Source organism: Prunus avium, chromosome 1 (genome assembly GCF_965620075.1).
Source record: "Prunus avium chromosome 1, drPruAviu1.hap1.1, whole genome shotgun sequence".
Lineage (NCBI taxonomy): Eukaryota > Viridiplantae > Streptophyta > Magnoliopsida > Rosales > Rosaceae > Prunus > Prunus avium.
In genome coordinates this window covers 54,584,496-54,605,866 of record NC_142284.1, presented here as the reverse complement: position 1 = coordinate 54,605,866, position 21,371 = coordinate 54,584,496, and the positions used below count along the sequence as shown (strand labels likewise).

The following is a 21,371-nucleotide window of genomic DNA, read 5'->3' as shown; positions in this document are numbered from 1 at the left end:
GTTGTTCCTAAGGCTTCTAAAACTATTCTAAACTTCATACCTATCAATCGAACTCATCAAAAACTCAAAATGAAACCAAAATCAACAACACCCATAGTTGAAAAATTGCTCTATCCACTCAACCCGAAAATAGAAGTCCAACCTCTTCCAATTCAATTTTCCTAACACTCATATGACTCAAATTATTCTTTAAGAGACTAAAATTACACAACCACAAGGTTAAAACCAAAATTTTCGAAATTGACTCACCTTAGAGATTTTTTTTTTCTTCTCTTCCTCACCCCAAATTCTATCTCCTTCATCTTATCTTATCTTAATTTATGAAATTAATACTCTTAGCCTAGACCTAGGTGAGTAATCTCCAATAGGTTTACAACTTATCCCAATTTGATATCAAAATCAGATTTTTGAAGAGAATGTACGAGGGAAGGGGGGAAAGAATGAAGGGAGGAACAAAGGCTTGGCTTACACGTTGCCTTTAAAAAAAAATAATAATTATAACTCATAATTAAGTTAAAAATATATATTTTATTAATATCATTAAAAAAAAAAAATTCCTAGATGTTACAGTTAACTAATCAGGAATTGAATTCCACATATGGAAGATTCCTCTGTTTACTTGACATCAAGAAATTTAAAAGTCAGTAGGGCCCACACAAAATTAGGAATTGAATTCTTGATTTTGGAGGAATTCAGTTCTTGAGTAGGAGGTGGTCTTCTAATTCGTGGAGAACTAACCCATTAGGAATTCATATTTTTTACCCATTATATCCTCACACAATTTTAAAATTTCCAAATTTACCATATGCTTTAACCCAACAACGAGGACATTTTAGTAATTAGAATCACTCATACCCCAATTCCATATGATTTAGTAAAAATCTTCAATAGAAATCTATAATCTAACTCCTCTCAATTCATATGGTTTAGTAAACAACTTCAATAAGAATTCAAAATCTAATTCTCCTCAATCCAACTCCTCCTCAATTCAATTCATCCTCAATTCAATTCCTCATAATCCAATTATAGATTAGTAAACATGTCGTAAGGTAATATTATTGTTGAAGATTCATGACTTTCCTCATTCTAAGTCAGTAAACATTAATTCAGCAAATAGTTGAAACTATGAGTGTTTTTTTTGTGTGTGAATAAATTCTAGAATTGCATTCATAATTGAGCCAAAAAAGTCACTAGCCACAAAGAGCCAATACAAACTAGCCATAAAGAGCCACTACAATAACAACGCGGTCTAACATCAAAATTAAGACAATCTTGTGCGCCTCCACTAATGATCATGCAAGATCGAAGAAACTCTGCCATAGGCATCCTAACTAAGATTGCAAACTAAGAATAATAAAAAAGAGATAATGCTTGAAAAAACCAAGTCATAACAATACAAATAAAATTCTCACAAATGAGAGATGAAGAGCTTTCACAAATAAAAGGTGAAAGACTCTCACAAAAGAAGAGATGAAAACTACACAATGAACCCAAAGAGTCTTTGTGATTTATTCCAAACATAAAGAAACCGCAAAAAGGATGGTGGTGAAGATTCGACGCCCAAAAAAAGGTGGAGATCCAACGCCAAATCTCAGCCGTCTATGATAGTTGAAGGAAAATCATAACAAAACGTAGACAAATAGGGAAAACCTTTTGTCTCTGAAAATGAGGGAAGAAGATAGGGAGGAAGAGAAAAAGGGAGAGGGGAGAGGGGAGGAAGAACAGTGGCTTCCTCCCCCCTCAAAGTGAAAACGGCTCTATAAGTATTTTTTGGGAGAGGGGGCTAGGGTTTAAAGATGATTGCTTTAAAATACCAAAAAAATAATAATGCATTTAATAAGTATGATTACCAACAGAGTCTAGCCGAATAGAAAGGATTAATTACTTGTAGACTAGTGATTTCATGTTCGAACTAAATTAGTACCAAATACTTATTGGATTGATGATATGTGGTAAGTTGGGAAAAGGAGAACGGGATATAATTTCTTCCTTTTATTTATTATCTTTTATGGGTAACTGAAAATATTCTTAGGTGAGGAGGATATGCTTTATAGCATATGTTCATCGTAAGTTTAGACAAATGTAAAGTAGGTTTACCAACAAACAAAGACAACGATTGACCATCTTCAACCTTTTCATGCTTTGCCTGTTTCTAACTCATCTTCAACCTTCAATGTTTGGTATCCGAATTCTTGGTCCACTCATCTGCTTCGCTTGAAAGTGCCCTTTTTTTTTTTGTCTTTTTCCAAAAAAATATAATTTGAAAAAAACATTATCATTAAACCAATATTATATATAGTCTATAAAAATAAATTTATACACTCGTCATACAAATGTGTTGTAATTTATAAAAACCAATATTATATGGCTCAAATAAGTAAAATTATGTACATTTTTAATAGGATCGTAGTTTTATATTAAGATATAAGATTTGTAGATCACTAGATATATTTGTACAAAGAGAAATTCAAAAATATAAAACAAATTATTAACTAACACTTTGGTCTATGAGGTATTTCTATTCTTATTGTTGGATTATATTTCGAGTTCAAATCTCCCCTACTCCGAAAAAATAAAGAGGACAAACAATTTGATAAACAAATACTTGGCTTATTTGCCTTTATACGGCACCGTATTGTTGCAAGCACCAAAACCAATCGGAATTTCCGAATTAATTCGAAGGACGAGAACGACGGCGTGAAATAAACGCCCACGTCACGGAGATTACAAAGAGAGGCACGCAAACAGTGGGCCCAAATAACTAACATTTCGTGACCAGCACCAATTTACCGCCTATATATAATATTAAAACCCAAAAAGAAAAAAAACCATCCATACAATACAAATACACTCCGTTTCTGTGCAAGCCACTCCCTCCACTTCCACCACAATTCCGCACGCAACTCATCAGTTTCGCGCTCTACTCGGACTTTCGTCGAACACAACAAGGACTTCCATTACTGCGTAGCTTCTTCGCTCTTAGCCACAGAAACAATGGCTTCCGCACTCGATGCCGCCACCGAGAAGCTATCGAACCTCGGCATCGACGCTTCCCCTCCGAATCTTCAGAAGAATCTCCACCTTCTGACCGCCGAACAGGTACGTATGGGATTATTGTTTTTGTGAACAATTTTGATTGCGTTTTTTTTTTGGAGTGATTTTGAGTGGGATTGTTGGTGAGTTGTAGATTGAGTTGGCGAAGATCCTGTTGGAAACGGGACAGAGTCATTTGTTTGAGCATTGGGCGGAGCCTGGTGATGATGATGAGGAAAAGAAAGCTTTTTTGGATCAGGTTTGGTGTTTTTTTTTTGTCTCTATTTGCGTAAAAGATTACCTTTTTTTTTTTGTTTTTTCCCCCCGGATCTGAAATTGAATTTTGTTTTGCAAAATTGGAGGCGTTGGATCTAAGTTACAGTTCGATACTCTCTGTGTAATCACCGTTTCTTTCATATAGCGTCCATTTCAACTCAATTGAGCAATGAAGATAGAGGAATGAAAAATGTTAAATCATATACATGATATGCTTTGGAACAAAGTTGGTTTTATAAAAAATTCAAAAACCAGAATTTATTCATGATTTAAACATTGTAATTAAACATGCAAGATAACACCATTGCCTTAAAAGGCAGTGTTTCTGGAAAATGTTGTTTTGCTGGTGGGTTCCGATACTATTTTATTTTATATTTTCAATTGTCTTCTGATTGAAATTCACTACAGGTGACTCGGCTTAATTCAAGCTATCCAGGGGGTTTGGCATCATATATCAAAACTGCTAGAGAACTCTTAGCCGATTCAAAAGATGGAAAGAACCCATTTGACGGCTTCACACCTTCTGTAAGTGTACATAGGTCTCATATATTTAAATATTATATACATTGGATAAAGTTGATGATTCTGGATAACTGGTATAAAACCATTGATCCATATGATTTCATTTGATGTCGCAGTGCTATTAATATTGTTTATAGAACATTGGTTATTAAATGACTTCTGGTCGACAACATGAAACGTGATAGAGTGATACTTGAGCAATGACATTTCAGGTTCCAACAGGTGAAACATTGACTTTTGGTGATGACAGCTTTATCAGTTTTGAGGAGGCAGGTGTTAAAGAAGCTCGGAAAGCTGCATTTGTTCTTGTTGCCGGTGGGCTTGGGGAACGTCTGGGATACAATGGGATTAAGGTTTCTAATTCACTGTCAATTATGGTCACTCAGTTTTCTGTCAATTTTAATACTTTCAAGCGCATTGCATCTCTCAAGACAACTTACAATGATTTTTATACCAATTATTTCTGATGGCTTTATCCGTACTCTCCTTATTGGTTTTTTTTTTACTCCTCTCTAGCCTCAAGTGTCTTCTTCTTGATTTGCATCTTTGCCATGTAGCATCTTCCTTCTGAACCAAATATCTTCTTAGTCAAGCAGGCTCTAGCCTTCATTGAGCATGGTCAGGGCTCAGATTTGATTTTCAAATCATTTGCTCATGTTTTTAAGCATTTCACTGATGCATTTGCACTTTATTCAGTCCTCAATGTAGTATTTCTGATCTATTGTTGGCATTCTTGAGGTGTACTAAATTAAACTTATGGACATATTTCTTGACCAAACATTCCCATGACATGAAGCATTGTTGGCCTTGTGGGTAAACTTGAACATCTCCTGTGATTATATCAGGTTTTCATTTAATAAATTAGCTTGCAATTAATCTTACTGGGTTAGATAAATGCAAGTGGCTTGATGTGAAAACACATCTTCTTGTTGATACAAAAAATGCCAAAGTACTAATGGGGCTGATTACTTATTGCCACATATTGATTAAACTAGTGCCAACATGTGTAACCTATTGTTTACGTTTTGCAGTTGGCTCTTCCAAGAGAAACCACAACAGGAACATGCTTTTTACAGTATTATATTGAATCAATTCTGGCTCTTCAAGATGCTAACTCTAAACTTGCACCACCAGGTTTGTCACCAGCTCAGTATCACATAGTATGTGGTTAAATTTTGTAGGATGCTAGTGCTACCTTTAATGTTGAGATGCTCTTTCCCCATTTCTACTTTATAGTGTCTCATGAATATGAAATACAAGATCTTCAAAAGCAAACGTCCACCTCGAGCTGGTATGAGAGCAGCATTCTGGAACCAGTGATACAGGGTTCTAAAGTTAAACTTTAGTCCTTTGCGTTAAACACTCCATTTGTGTGCGTGTGCTTTGTAACACGGGACTGTTACAGTGTTTGACCATGACCCCTAAATACTAGATCATCTAAGAAAAATGAAAAATGAGAAAGAAACAAAGATGAAATATTAGAAAGATAATGATAGGGGAAGTTTCCTCTTGGATTTATCACGCATAGGAGATGATGAGGTGCCAGTCGGCATAGAAGAGAACATGGTACCATTATGTGGAACCCATCCAAGTTTCACATATAACTTTTTCTCTATTTGTGACGTGAGGAAAGAGCAAAAGTTCCCTCTGCAGATTTGTTCTTCTTTTTTTTTCATGTCCAACACTAGCACTTAATGCTGATGTGGGACCAATCTCAGCATGCTTAGATTATTATTATTATTTAATTCTTACTCTCTTATTTTGCACCAGAAGCACATAAAACCATGCCAGATACATGGTGAGATTAATTATTTGATGTGGCATAGGTTTCTAAGTGGTTGGGTTTTATTTAGGAAAGGCAGTTAATTATTGTGAAGGCAATTGTTGTGTTAAATTTTCTTATCTTTTCAATCATATCAATGTTTCTTTTCGAATCTGTAGGTGAATCCCAAACAAAAATTCCTCTGGTTATAATGACATCGGATGATACACATTCTCGTACACTAGAGCTTTTAGAGTCAAATTCTTATTTCGGAATGGAACCTACTCAAGTCAAACTTCTAAAGCAGGTACATGTGGTCATTACTGAGTTGTTGAAGAAAGCTCATTCTAGATGTTATATGAATTCTCTAGAATGTTACAGGAAAAAGTAGCATGCTTAGATGATAATGATGCCAGGCTTGCAGTGGACCCACGTAACAAGTACAGGATTCAGGTAACAGTTACTCATACATGTAACTAATCATTATATTTCAGTGACTAAGGCTTTGAAGAACTTTGTTATTTCCTTTTCCCTAAGTATTCAATTTGTCTGTTTCCTCTTCTGTTTCTCTTTTTGGTAGACCAAACCTCACGGGCATGGTGATGTGCATTCACTACTCTACTCTAGCGGCCTTCTAAATATTTGGTATGTCATTATTTATCATTATGGAATGCGCACAACTGCCACCCTATGATTTTATTTAATATTTATTATTGTAATTTCTGATTTTGGTCTCCTAGATTCTAAAAATCAAAAGACAGATGTCAATTGGTCTTCTGTGTGTGCTCAAAGTTTGATGAATAGTGTGGTTAAATCTCTCACAACTTTGCTGGTCCTTAGTACATTTAAAGCTACTAATTATTCTGTGACTGATGACTGCATAATGAGATAAAGATTAAAGATAATGCTAAATTGCATTTACAATCTAGCTTTATTTCTAATTTGCTGCTAAAGTCTGAAGGCTGAAGTTACCTGTTAGAAATTTGCAGCAGTAGATAGGTTGTGCGTGTATGACACTAATATGATACCATGATATGTGAATATTTATCATTTTACAGGCGTGAGGCTGGTTTGAGATGGGTTCTGTTCTTCCAAGATACTAATGGACTTCTATTCAATGTAAGTTGCTTTAATGCTTTCCTCTAATTCTTTCTAGCCATTTGAGGGGTTGTGGTTGGATGTATAATCAGAACCCTATCTTATTATATTTCCTAATTTGTAGGGAATCCCAGCGGCATTGGGTGTCAGTTTTACCAGACAATACCATGTTAACTCCCTAGCTGTGCCACGGAAAGCAAAAGATGCAATTGGAGGAATTACCCGACTTACTCATGCTGATGGTATATAACACAATTCCTTTTCCTTATAAGTTATAAGATATATTTTGATAATCTTCACAGTTATAGGATTTGAATTGCTAACTTGTTTTTGCCACTCTTTTTCTTTGTTTTGAAAGTTCATCTGATGTCTGGCTGTGAAAATGAATGCCAATTACATCTTTGGGATTTATATTTGAAACTTCTTAATTTAGTTCTACCTATAGAGAAAACTAGCCCTTGGTTTCACTACTCATGAGACAGTTGCTTATTATGGCACTTTTCTTGAACATTTGTATCTTTTAAATTAGGAGGAAAAAGATTACTATAGATATTAAGGTGTTTGCTACTTGTACTTAATATTTCCTTCTGTAGAATGTAGATGAATTTGGCAGATGTATATATGTATGTCGGTATGGAATTTTTATATATCTCCAATCTACGCTGCTTTCTAAAACTTTAGTCTCAGTGTCCCCTGAATTTGTGTCTAAACCATGGTATCTAACTATTTTACAATTATGCTTAAATGTCTTTGGTGTAAAAGGTTATGTAGTTATCACATATGTCTTCATCTGCAAAACTTATTTCAGGGAGGACGATGGTGATCAATGTGGAGTACAACCAGCTTGATCCACTGCTTAGAGCAACTGGGTATCCAGACGGTGATGCCAATTCTGAGACTGGCTATTCTCCATTCCCTGGGAATATCAACCAAGTAATCTTCTGGCCAGATTTTCATTTCTCTCTCTCTCTCTCTCTCTCTCTCTCTCTCTCTCTCTCTCTCTCCACCCCAGTCCCCCTTCCAGAAAAAAAGTTATGCTTTCTAACCATCACTAGTTTTATCAAAATTCCTGCTATTAGTTCAGAGAGAGGCATCTATATATAAATTATGTTTCTGATAGAAATGTGCATTTATGTTAAAACTTCCTGGAATTCGTTGACATATCTTTAGATATCATCACAATTGATATCATTGATAGTGACCAAATTTATTTCAAAACATTAAAAACATTAACTTTTTTTTTTCATTTGCAGTTAATTTTGGAACTTGGTCCATACATTGAGGAGCTCACAAAAACAGGAGGTTCCATAAAGGAGTTTGTAAACCCAAAGTAAATCTCCGCTTGATTAGAACTTCCCATATTTCTGCTGCTGTGCTTCTATTGTATTTTGTTAATTTCGTGCATAAATCAAGTTTTGAAGACATTAGGAGTTGCATTTACATTTGAAAATGGTTCTTTTAGCTGTTTGTTCTTTTTCTTTCTCAAAGTCATTAAAATCACGCTAGTATAAAATGTCAGTGTGGGTACTTCAAATCTTTTCCCTAGATAATAAAGTAAAATTATTAATTTGCAAGTAGGACCTCCTACTGATTTTGGATGATAAGGCATTATAAAGAAGTTAGATTCAGCATTATATCAGGTTGGAACTGTTGCTCTAGAATTCAGAATGAAATACCTTTTTCCTCCAAATCTTGACATATATGATATATTCTTCATTTCTCTTATTCTGCAATCCTTTGCTTTCCACTATAGATCATCCTATCTAATATTTCTGATGTTGCTGCAGATACAAAGATGCTAGCAAGACTTCATTTAAGTCCTCGACTCGGTTAGAGTGTATGATGCAAGACTATCCAAAAACTTTACCTCCAACTGCTAGGGTGGGATTCACAGTAATGGAACCATGGCTTGCTTATGCACCTGTGAAGAACAACCCTGAGGATGCTGCTAAGGTATGGAAATTAAGTGCCCTGTTTCCAGAGATTCTTTTTATGCTGTTTTACATGCTCAACCAAATTTCTGAGAATCCATGTTAAGAAAGAATTAAGAACTCTGCTGCTGAATCCGCCTTTTACCATAGCAGGTTGGTGTTTGGGGTTGCCAGTTTGATTTTATTTCTAATTATATGCTTGAATCTAACTGAAGGTACCAAAGGGAAATCCATATCATAGTGCAACTTCTGGAGAAATGTTAGTTTATCGTGCAAACAGCCTCATTCTCAGAAAGGTAAATAGTAGTAAGAATAGTATTTTGACATCATGATGCTTAGGTTTCTTTTATTGTTACGCCACACCCACATGTTCCCGGAATATTAGCATGCCATACCTTTTCTGGAATAGTTGGAGGATGGTGCATTAGCTCTTTACAAGAATCAATTTGGTCTTCTTCCCCACGGCTTCTAGATGAGGAAGCCCAGGGGAGCTGCTATTCTGATTACCGGACTATCATCCTCAGTATATGATTGTAATCACTTTACAGAATAATACCACTATCAAATCAGAAGTTAGGTATCCAACCTGTGCTTCACAACAACCCAACAAGAGAAGAGCCTCCCCAATTGAACCATGACCTAGGGACACTTTAGGGCTGTTTGTGTTTCCATTTATTTGGGTAGTCTTGCATTCTACATGTAGCGATGCATATGTGGTTTTAATAAATGTTGGTCTACATGCATGCATAAGAAATGTTCAGTTGCTGTAGAAAACCATCAGTGCCTCAATAGAACTAGTAACATGATCTAAACCACAGATCTACAGTGAATTCAGTGATTCTCTCTCAGAGTTTGAATTTGGGTTTCACTTTTATGTCTTTCAGGCCGGAGTCCAAGTTGCTGATCCAGAACAACAGGTGTTCAACGGCCAAGAAGTAGAATTGTGGCCTCGTATCACATGGAAACCAAAATGGGCTATCACTTTTACAGGCGTAAAAAGCAAAGTCAGTGGAAGTTGCTCAATTTCTCAGAGATCCACATTGGTTATTAAGGGTCGCAACGTCTTTATAAACGATCTCTCCTTGGACGGGGCTCTTATTATTGATCCTGCTGATGATGCAGAGGTATGTGAAGAATCTAAAATTTGATTTCAAAGTTACAAATTTGCACGGATTGGTCAATATGACAGACTTTAGTTTTTATTTTTAGAATAAATAAATATTACTTCCTAACTACAGATAAACATGCACAAGTTCCACGTATGTAATCAGAATAAGCTAAAATATCATCAGCATTAGCAAATCCCCTAGCCTGTGCTAAATTTTCGCATATTGTAAGAGTTACCATGTATTATGCTCTTCACAAATGCTTCCTGCAACTCAAATTTGTGAGGGCCCAAAAACATAAGTGTCAGGCTATCTTCGTATCCTCTGAATTTCCTTGGTGTCTAAATCAACTCGCATATTTTCCCGTTTTGCAGCATTACTTATCCCGTGGATTTATGTTTTCAATATAACAGAGGCATTATAATTAAAAAGAAGGAAGTCTCTCTGTAATTAAAGCGTATGGTTTTGTATGTTTATATAATGTCACCTTTTAACAGGTAAAAGTGGAAGGTTCAGTTCAGAACAAGGGCTGGGTCCTCGAACCTGTCGATTACAAAGATACTTCGGTACCTGAGGAACTGAGGATAAGGGGTTTCAGAATCAACAAGATTGAACAGCTGGAGAAGAACTAAACTAGTGTTATTGTGATCATGGCATGGAGAGCCTTGAAGCCTTGAAGGTGATACTTCTTCATAGCCTGAATTTTTATTTTTTATTTTTATTTTTGTTTATTTCCTTTTCCCTTTGTAATTTGTCATTACCAAATTGAAATGCAATATATTTTTCTACAAATAATTAGTTTGGCTGTCAGATGAAAATTTGGTATGGTTTTTCTAAATTTGATTAGTTTTTTCTCTGTTTTTTTTTTTTTTTTTTTTTTTTTTTTTCTTTCTATGAGACAGAATAAATATATATATATATTTTAGTACAAGCGATAGTCTAAATTAAAGAGGAGGGGGAGTTATCACACACACACAACTAGATGTCATGGGGGTTCGAACCTGAGACTTCTTATATGGAAGTTAAGACAATTTTCCACTGGACTAGACTCCGTTGACGTGAGACAGAATAAATTAAATGATGGCATTTCTTGCAATATTCTTTTATGTCCGTAGTAGGACCACATATATTGATTCCTTCTTTCAATGTGTGGCTTGCAAGAGTTCAATTATTTTTTGTATTCGTTACGTGATTCTCATTTTTGAATTCCATGCTTCCCTCCTCGTGCCGTTCTAGAAATTTTCTACCTTTTTTTTCCCCTTACGAAATGAAATGGAATCATTATATTGAAGATCTAATCCTGAACCTTTACTCAACTCATGTTTGCTGATGACTTCTATTTATTTATTTGGCATTTTATATACAAAATTATTTAAATCAGTCGGTAGTTTCTCATTCAACTTTATTATTTCTTTGGGCGGTTATGGACGGTAGCTCAATTATGTCATGCCACCCCAATATATCAAAGAAGAAAACTTGATGAGAAGGTCTTTTATGAGATGATTAATTATGTAACGAGAGAGATATGCACAAATTATTCCTCAAGTTTGGAATTTGAGAGGAAGCGGTGTTGGGTTTAAAACGAAGGGTCATTCATGACTAGTGCCTGTAAGAAAATGGGTTACAAAGTTAAGTCTCTCTATTAAGTTTCCGAATTCATGATTTCCCCGTTGGAGGTAAATGTACATATCATAACCCTACTATCAATTGGGTCGTGATTTTAGACCCAAGAGTAAATAACAGAGAAAAAACTTCAATTGGGTCACGTCTCAACGAAAGCAAAAGGAAAAGAAAACAGGCGAAAAATTATACTTTGACATTTCTCGAGTGCCAAGCCGATGAACATAAAGAAAGAAAGTATTGTCATAAACTTTGTTCACTGACTTTGACATGCACCGTTTCTCTGACGATAGTTGAAAATTATTAACGTGTCTGTTTCATGTCGATTTCTCTCTCTTTGTGCATCGAGAAGACTAAATAACCAATAGCCACGTGTGCTTTCAATTATTGACCTCACCTCACCTCTCGCATCTACCAATAGCCACGTGTCTCCTCAATGACGCCAAAGAGCAAGATAACCCTTGTCCTATTATCTTATGCGTGGTACTACTTCGACCAAAACAAAGACTACCAAATAAGGAATAAAATAATTTTGGAAAATAGCACGAGCAGCCACGAGATAGTTCCAATTTTATTTGTTTATTTTCAACCACAGATTCCCCTCGCATTTCTTGTTCACAAAACAAACAAATACAAAATAGATCTCCGGGACCCCCAATGATTTTTTCAGCTCTAATGGTAGAGTATGTGGAATGAGATGGTTTTTTTTGTTAAATTTCTTTTTTTCTTTCTATACAAACGATACTAAGAAAAGGGGAATCAAATCTAAGATCAAATATTTGAGATTCACTCATTAAATACACACCTCTAGTAACTTCTAATAATTTTTTTTTTCTGGGTTTCTGGGTTTCTGGATTTTGATACCGTCTTCTGGAAGCCCAAATATGAAGACGAAAAGAACCTTTAATCGAGATGAGACAATTCCACTTGTTGGAATAATTTAAAATTAACAAGCAATGGAATATCATTACCAGGTACCCCAACCACGAAGCTTCATGCCAAGTTCCTCGACCATTCTCAGCCACATACACAAGAGATTTTATTTTAGCACTCATTTGTATAAACACCCGTACAAGCCAAGTACAAACAGACACAACCTCTAATATTCCAAGTCGACCTTATTTATATAAGACCATGCCAACCCCTCTAACCACTTACAACCTCAACCTAGCTACTATTTCATACAACATTCACTCATTCTTTCTTTCATTTGTTCCTTCATTCTACAACTCTTATTTTTACATGACAACAGTGGTCTACATGTGTCCTCTAAGCACCAACGACTTGCTTCGAATTTTCGAGAAGCTCGACAGGAATGGTGACGGGCAAGTGAGTCTCGAGGAGCTCAGCTGGCTCCTCGAGAGGATTGGCATGCAGTTCAGCCTGCACGAGCTCGAGTCCTTGGTGGGGAAACCGAGCCTCGACTTCAATGAATTCTTGTTCTTCTACAAGTCCATATCCATGCAGCAAAATAACAAGAGTGACGACAATCGCCATGAAGACGGTAACATTCATGAGGAGGTTGGCCCTGATGAAGATGAGAGTGACCTTGTGAAGGCATTCAGTGTGTTTGATTTGAATGGCGATGGCTTCATTTCCTGTGAGGAGCTGGAGAGCGTGCTGAGGAGATTAGGAGTTTTAGAGGAGAATAGCAGTCGTGACTGCAGGACCATGATTCACGTGTACGACACCAACTTGGATGGCCTGCTTGATTTTCAGGAATTCAAAAACATGATGTTTCAAAATACCATCTCTTAATTAATTATTGCATAATTATTTGAATTTTGCGTGCAAGGATCTGCAACTTCAATACTTTTCTGCAGAATATATTTTTGTGTAATGATAAATGTTAGTGTCCTGGATATGAGAGGTAACAGATATTATATATATCGGTTTATATTATCCAACCGGAGGTTTGAACTATCAATCAGACTGATTCTTGATTAAGTGTGTGGTCTAGATTTATAGTCTAACAACGTAAATATTTATCTATCGTGAGAATTTCCTCGGGTAAGATATGTGTAAGGGGGAGACAGATTTTTGCACTTGTTCTGAGAAAGAGTACTTATTATTTTTGTGCATTTCACAATATCTGAAGTAAGTAATTCAATGTTTGTAGATTGGCCAAATTAACTATGGATACTTTAGATGCTGTGAAATACCAAAAAATGTGTATGTTGTAAATGTAGAGGTTCGGAATCCGCTAGTTAGGTATTACATTAGACATACCATACATAAACATATTAATTTAATTTCTCATAATTGAATAATGTAGGAATCACGTTATTCTCAACGTGAATATATATGGTGTTGATTTTTAAAATTTTAATCGTATATATAAGTGATATGGTACTTACTAGGCTCCTAGCATCGCAACAATTCCATGGAGATACAATAATATTATCGTTAAAATTGTCGTTTACCACTCTTCATTTGTATGTGCGTGCACCATGATGGAACCGAATTACCTACCATTTTAGCTGTACTTTATTTTATTTTTGGGGCATGGAGTGGTTTGGGTTACATTACATCATTATATATTTTTCAATCGCATGGAAAATTCGAGCAACTTCCAGAAAAATCCAAATCCAAAAGTTAGCATTGTATATTATTCTAAATTGGAATGAACTTCCTTGAGGGTTTCCCTCTCGATCGGCATATTTGACAATATACATGTACCTGTGTTTCTTGCAATTATCATGCACGCAAATGAATGCTTATGACTAATGCATTGTCAAATCTACTTGCATATTAACAACGACTGGCTTACTCACGCATAAGTATGTATAAGTGACTGTTTCATATAGCATTTTTCTTCGCCATATGTAATATAACTTTGAATAAAAGTTTTATATATAACATGCATGAGAGTTGTTTCAATGTGTTGAGCTTACATAAGAAGTTTTTAAGTGAATGCATTAATATTCCATATATAAGAAGCAAATTAATATAATCTTATAATTTTTATTGACCTCTTATGCCTCACTTTTTCCACCTCAAAATGTAGTAAATGTGACAATTACTAGGATGGAGCATATAAAAATCTAATGCTAGAATTCCACAGTCCAAAGGCAAGATTTTCTGGGAAAGTTCAGCTTATAAAGGGAAGCACTTACTTTGACAATTATACCTATCAATCTCAGCTTTCAGATGTCTTCAAAGCTATATTTCAAAGGTCTTTGGGTTGAAGTAAAATTTTCTAATCTTAATTAATCCATTAAAACCAGTGTTTTTAACAACCACCAATAAGTCGGTCATAGGGTGGTACCATTTTGGTCCCATTGACTACATGGTAACACTTGTACGGTTTGACCTTTTGTGGTTGCTGCGAAGTTGAACTGCTCATCTATGGTCCAATAACATGTTGAGGACCTAACTACAAAACAACGTTAGAAAAAGTATTATTAACCAAATAGCACGACAAAAATCATATGATGTTTGGGTTCAACAATTACTTATCAACGATTAGAAAATTTACAAGTTGTAAATAATTGTTTGTCTATCTCTCTCATCATAAGAGATAGAGTACATAATTATATAGAAAGATTTTGCTTCATATGTACGAGAATGTTTGTAGCATAGTTTACCTAATTAGCAGACATATGATCGATTTAGGTGCTTGATAACCTAAAAGGTCAAGATAAATAACAATAATATTGTTTTTAAACATGTCATGATTGTTTTAACATATAATAAATTACATATGAGTTAAAATGCTACACTGATTAAATGGGTTGAGCGCCACTTATGATCGCATTTAGATTAGACGACGGATCGACTTAAAACATGATTAAGGTGAATCCAAACTCACTAATTACAGATTGTACAATCTAGTTGTGTTTCACGTTTGTTCTTTAATTTCCCTTGCTCAAACTCAAAAGTCCCAAAACCTTTTAAAAAGTGCAACATGGTTACATGGCTAGGCTAGTACATATACCAACTCAGCCATAATCATAGTTTAATTATGAATGATTAATTTTTCTTATAAAGCCCATGGAACTCAGAAAAGGGTTGGCTCTCATTACTCTTTGAAGGCATTCCCATTAATGCATATACCTTTTCTTGTTTCGTACGGATACTTGGACATTTCAAAAAGGATGATCATAAGAGGATTGTATACAAGTCAACCAAATGTTTCCAATCACGAAAAGTTAGCGTCAATCAAGCTATAGAAAATGCAATGTACTTTCGTTGCTGGCAATTGGAATGGATCTTGAAATAGCTACACAAGAGCTAGTGGTTAGAGAAATATTTTTGCTCACCATTTCAACTTAAGGTGTATACTCACCACCTTTTTTAATACTTGACCCTTGTCTATAGACATAACCATGGTTAATTTTTTATTTTGATTTATGTAATCATAGTTATGCTAATGGACACATGTCAAGTGTTGAGAAGGGTAGCGAGCATATATCTTGGGTTAAAGTGTTGAGCAAAAATAATCTCAGCTACTAGGGGAGTTCAAAATCAATTCAAAATCGACCAAACAGACCAAATAAATCAATGCAACCCAATTTTAATTAGATTTTGGATTGGATTGAATGATAATTTCAGAAATCCAAGTTAATTTCAGATATAAAAAATTTGTACTAGGCTAGAGTCTTGAGCCAGCCTTTCATCAAGCTCCGCCTCTAAATTTGTGTGTTTAAAAAAAAACTATTATGGCGAAAATAAAAATAAAAATCGTCGTGCGTGTGAGATAAGTATTCTAATCATTGAATTTATAATCATATCGGCATTGAAGTGTACAATTGTAGTAACTTTGATTAGTGAAAAATTAATTGTAGCTGCTGCAAGTGGTGGTACCATCGAAAATAGATTTCCCACTGGTGCTGGCAATTTTTGACATTGGGTTTATGAAACTGGGCCAAAATATTTATTGGCTTTGTTCTGTTCTGCCTTACTCTATTTAGCTGGCCTTAGATTGCATTCTTCCCAATCCCAACCCAACTGGTAAAGCAAATTTTTATCTCTAATTAGCTGAAGTTTTTTTTGGGGTTACATAATTAGCTGAAGCTTTGAGTGCTGACAAACAAACAAACAATCTGATAACGACACTCATTTGCTGAAAAAGCTATATATCATGATTTCTTGAGTGCTGTTTTAACCATAAATATGCAATTGACTTGGCTCAACTCGAAATCGTCCATGTTTAGTTTAAGTTTTAAATCATATGGATACGATATAAGAAATATTAGTCGAGCATGATTAAATTTACGTTATCTCAAATGATAACTTTTCTTTTTGTTGCTAGTAAACTGCAAACAAGTTTTGATGACATTAGTCTAATCAATGATTAAGCTAATTACCTAATATAATAGTTTAGATTCTCAAACATGATTTTTTCATGTAAATGGGAATGAATGCAAACCAAGACAAAATTAGTTAATACAAGTACAAAAGGAAAGGGCACTTAACCTTAAACCCCACCACCACCAGCAAAGACCAAAAAGGAAAAGTATAGACATATAGTCCAAGGAGAGAGACAAAGTGAATGACTTTAACATTGTATCAACCGTAATGTTGGTGAGCTGTACCCTAACACTTCCCAATCTGGGTGTGTACATTGTCGAAGTTTCCATAAATGGAACCATTAATTTAAGTTTAAGAAAAAATAACCCAGCGTTTTTATTACGTCTTAGCGTTCACGGAGCTCTTCGGATCGCAATTGCTCACAAACTCACTTTCATTTTCCATTTAATTAATAATAATTATTATTAATTTTATAGAAATTCCGTTTACTTCTCCACCGCCCGCCAGCCTCACTCAACTCTGCTTTGCTATTTAATTTTCTCTCCGCCACTTTCCCGAGAAAATCTCAATCATCCATCATGAAGGCCCTCGCGGCCACCGCCACCGACATTCTAAAGACCCCGACTTTCATCAAAATTGCGGCCATTACCCTCCTCTCCCTCTCCCTCTTCCTACTCGCCAACCACTACTCTGCTACCTATCCTTCCCTAACCTTCTTCTCCTCCACCACCACAACAACCTCCGCGCCGTCTCCATCTCTCGCCTCGTCTTCGCCGGAGTTGCCCCCGCCAACGCCTCTGGCAGCTCCATCTCCTCCTCCGCCATCGCCGCCTCCACCGCCGCCGGAGTTCGAGAGGATGGGGATACTGGACGAGAACGGGGCGATGTCGGAGGAGTTCGAGATCGGTGAGTTCGACCCGAGCCTGGTCGAGGATTTGAGGAATGTCAGTGGAGGAGATGAGAGATTGGACGACGGTGGCGGCGCTAGAGTCAAGGTTGATAAGTTTAAGGTGTGTGATGAAAGCATGACTGATTATATACCGTGTTTGGATAATGTGGAGGAGATTGAGAAGTTAAATTCGAGTGAGAGAGGGGAAAAGTACGAGAGGCATTGTCCTGGGCAAGGCAAGGGCTTGAATTGCGTGGTGCCGAGGCCGAAAGGGTACCAGATACGAATACACTGGCCTCAGAGCAGGGACGAGGTAATTTGGATTGAAATGTGTGAACTTTGATTTCTGTTTTTGGTAAAGTTGTTTGCTTTATTTGAATTGGTTTGAGTGTTGCTGTTCCTGATACATTGAATTTTGTTATGTAAGTGAAAGTTCAGTAATTGATATCAACTATTAAATTTCAATGGTAAAGAGCTAGCTTAGGCATATCAGGACATGGGACAAGTGAAGTGGTGTCATTGTTAGTGTAGAGTTCAAGTCTTGCACTCATCTTGTAAAAATGTGGATGGAGACGGAATTTTCGTTGGGAATGGTTTTGAAATTTAGATGGAAGACTTTGAAAAGTGATGATGGCAATATGCTGTTCGCCTTCTCTTAACTTTAAGCTGTAGGATTGGCAGAAGTTGGTCCCTTGTTTTTAGAATGTAAAAAGATGAGAAGTAATGAACCAATAGTTCTGATTTCTTTCTTTTTTTGTTGGTTTTTTTTCATTCATGACAATCTCTTTTCTGAAGCTGTATATCCACAGTTGCTTTCAATGTTACATAAACTGGTAACAATTGGTAACCTCCCTTTGTAGAGCAGGTTTCTGGGTCACTACTGAAAACTCCTTCCTAAAAAAGATCTTTCCTTCTGTAGCTCTTAATGTATAGCATATTACTGTTTCACCTGGTTTGAGAAAGAATGAGTGTTCTTTTGTGCTAACAATAGATATGATAACAGGTGTGGTTCAGTAATGTACCCCACACTCGACTTGTTGACGATAAAGGTGGTCAGAATTGGATAAGGGTAAAGAAAGATAAATTCATTTTTCCAGGAGGTGGAACACAGTTTATTCATGGGGCAGACCAGTACTTGAATCAGATTTCACAGGTTGTCCCTTGCACAATTCTCATAAAGTATTTGCATGTTTTTACATGATATTGATTACCGCCTCTTACATGGAATGAGCAGATGGTTCCTGACATTGCATTTGGCTACAAAACCCGAGTGTCCTTAGATATTGGCTGTGGAGTTGCTAGTTTTGGTGCCTTTTTGATGCAACGGAATGTGACCACTATGTCAATAGCACCAAAAGATGTTCATGAGAATCAGATCCAGTTTGCACTAGAGCGTGGTGTGCCTGCCATGGTGGCAGTATTTGCTACTCACCGCTTGTTGTATCCAAGCCAGGCTTTTGACTTGATCCATTGTTCAAGATGTAGAATTAATTGGACCCGTGATGGTAATCCGTTTCTCTTTTGGACATTTTATGGCATATTCCTACATATGTGTAATGCATTTGATACTTGTTGTCAAAAGCTCTTTGACTCTAAGAATCCTTTTTTTCTTTGGATTATGTGATGAAGATGGAATTTTGCTTCTCGAGGCTGACAGGTTGCTAAGAGCAGGAGGATACTTTGTCTGGGCAGCACAGCCCGTTTACAAACATGAAGAAGCCCTACAAGAACAATGGAAAGGTAGCTCATTATGCAATATTTATTGTAGGTTTACAGCCTGTTTATCTTTCTCTACACTTTGAAAAGTTTGGTCAGATATTTTCTGTATCGTTCTTTTACATTAGCATTAGTGTCATCTTCTCTGATATTTGACAGCAACAAAAAATTATTGTTATATTCTTGATGTTGGAGCACTCAAATTAATACTTGTTTATCTATTTACAGAAATGGAGAACCTGACTACTCGCCTTTGTTGGGAGCTTGTAAAGAAGGAAGGATATATTGCTATATGGCAGAAGCCTTTGAACACCAGCTGTTATCTTAGTCGCGATGCTGGAGTGCAGCCTCCATTATGTGATTCAAATGATGATCCAGACGATGTTTGGTAAGTCCTACTTCAAAGTTTTAAAGTTTTCTTGGTTTAGAAGCATTCTTCAAATATCAATCCGTGTTAATTGTCAAACTCTTAAAACAGTCTTCTATTCCATCTGATAAGCTGTGTAACTTTTGACTTTATGGTTTCATTTCAATAGTTTGTCTATGTTGTTCTGTTGGACCCTTGTCCTGTTGACTTGGTGACCATAATCTTGCATATTTCCTGAGGGGCAATGCAACCTTGTGTCTTGTGGCATTAAGAGAGAGTTGATTTAAATTTGCTTGAACCAAAAGGCTTTTGGCATGTATAAAAAGCTTTTGGAGGAAAAAAATGTCAAAACATGATGATTTATCTAACTTGATTGAGCTGTACATCTGAAGCTAACACTATGAATATGAGGTCTCCTCCATGCACATACACAAGCTGAAGAATTTAACAAGAATATTGTAATAATGCTTCTTCTAGTCTCATTGTTGGGTATACTCTATCCAAATTTGATATCTCACCACAAGATCATGAGGCCTACCTAGATGCAGAGTATGAAATAAAGTTTACATATATCATAACCACTGTAACCCTAAGTAATACTTCTTCTTTTTTTTTTGCAGGTATGTTGGTTTAAAGGCTTGCATCACTCGATTACCTGAGAATGGTTATGGAGCTAATGTTAGCACATGGCCCGCACGTCTTCAAGATCCACCAGATAGACTCCAGAGCATAAAGTTAGATGCGTACATATCTAGAAAGGAAATCTTCAGGGCAGAGGCAAAGTACTGGCATGAAATATTAGCTGGTTACATTGGTGCTTACCATTGGAGAGAATTAAACTTTAGAAACATAATGGACATGAGGGCTGGATATGGAGGGTATATCTTCAAATAATTCATTCTACACAAACCGTAAATCTTTACCTATTTTCAATGTTATTTCAACTCACAAAAGAAAGAGATGGAAATCATTTTGATATTGGCAGGTTTGCAGCAGCATTGCAAGATTATGGGTTGGATTGTTGGGTTATGAACGTTGTTCCTGTTTCAGGGTTCAATACTTTGCCAGTTATATATGACCGCGGACTTATTGGAGTTATGCATGACTGGTTGGGCAATACACCTGATTTCTGTTTTGGCCATCTCTGTGTTATTAAATCTGTTGGACTTTGTCATGATGCTCAAATTTATGTTCCTTAGGTGTGAGCCATTTGACACTTATCCAAGAACATACGACTTACTGCATGCAGCGGGTCTTTTCTCTGTTGAGCAAAAGAGGTATAAATTTGCACTGTTGTTTGAGCCTATTTTATCTATTTGTAGGTGAGACTTCATGTGATGTAGAGTACATTGATTTCCTACTGATCTGTTTGTGTTGGGCACAGGTGTAATATCTCAACCATCGTGCTTGAAATGGATCGAATGCTGAGGCCTGGCGGACGTGTTTACATACGTGACTCTGTATCTGTAATTGCTGAGCTTCAGGAACTTGCTAGTGCTGTTGGATGGGTGCCTGCGCTGCATGACACAGGAGAAGGACCTCATGCAAGCTGGAAGATCTTGATTGGTGACAAGCGTTTGTGATCTGATTTGGGTGCAAACTTGTCAATGTATTTTTCTGTAAAAGGGTATGAAATCGCACCATAGAAAAGAAGGCACTACAACTGCAACTAACATATTGCACTTGTTTTATGCTCTGTAATTTGAAGACTAGCTAGTGCAATCTCTTTTTTCATTTTTTATATTTTTTTCCTTAGTATATCCAAATGCACAGCAATAGGATGGTTAAATGTGCATAA

At 36.2% G+C, this 21,371-nt stretch overlaps 3 protein-coding genes across 3 annotated transcripts; all 3 read left to right on the top strand.

Moving 5' to 3' along the window:
- The first annotated feature begins 2,821 nt into the window (after positions 1-2,821).
- USP (UDP-sugar pyrophosphorylase) lies at positions 2,822-10,523 on the top strand. Its single transcript, XM_021969746.2, has 16 exons — positions 2,822-3,099; positions 3,188-3,292; positions 3,718-3,834; positions 4,044-4,184; positions 4,863-4,965; positions 5,773-5,900; positions 5,975-6,046; positions 6,174-6,238; positions 6,652-6,712; positions 6,816-6,933; positions 7,500-7,624; positions 7,945-8,021; positions 8,479-8,644; positions 8,838-8,918; positions 9,507-9,746; positions 10,226-10,523. Exons 1-16 carry the CDS (start codon positions 2,995-2,997, stop codon positions 10,358-10,360), a joined length of 1,839 nt encoding a protein of 612 aa, XP_021825438.1. The 5' UTR covers positions 2,822-2,994; the 3' UTR covers positions 10,361-10,523.
- Positions 10,524-12,186: 1,663 nt separating this feature from the next.
- On the top strand, positions 12,187-13,250 carry LOC110766428 (Calcium-binding EF-hand family protein). The gene has a single exon (XM_021969758.2). It carries the CDS (start codon positions 12,483-12,485, stop codon positions 13,104-13,106), a length of 624 nt encoding a protein of 207 aa, XP_021825450.2. The 5' UTR covers positions 12,187-12,482; the 3' UTR covers positions 13,107-13,250.
- A 3,719-nt stretch (positions 13,251-16,969) lies between these two features.
- Positions 16,970-21,316, top strand: LOC110766405 (S-adenosyl-L-methionine-dependent methyltransferases superfamily protein). Its single transcript, XM_021969735.2, has 9 exons — positions 16,970-17,803; positions 18,494-18,643; positions 18,725-18,995; positions 19,120-19,230; positions 19,435-19,594; positions 20,194-20,451; positions 20,559-20,681; positions 20,773-20,850; positions 20,958-21,316. The coding sequence occupies exons 1-9, from the start codon at positions 17,180-17,182 to the stop codon at positions 21,154-21,156; spliced, it is 1,974 nt and encodes a 657-aa protein (XP_021825427.1). The 5' UTR covers positions 16,970-17,179; the 3' UTR covers positions 21,157-21,316.
- Positions 21,317-21,371: the final 55 nt, after the last annotated feature.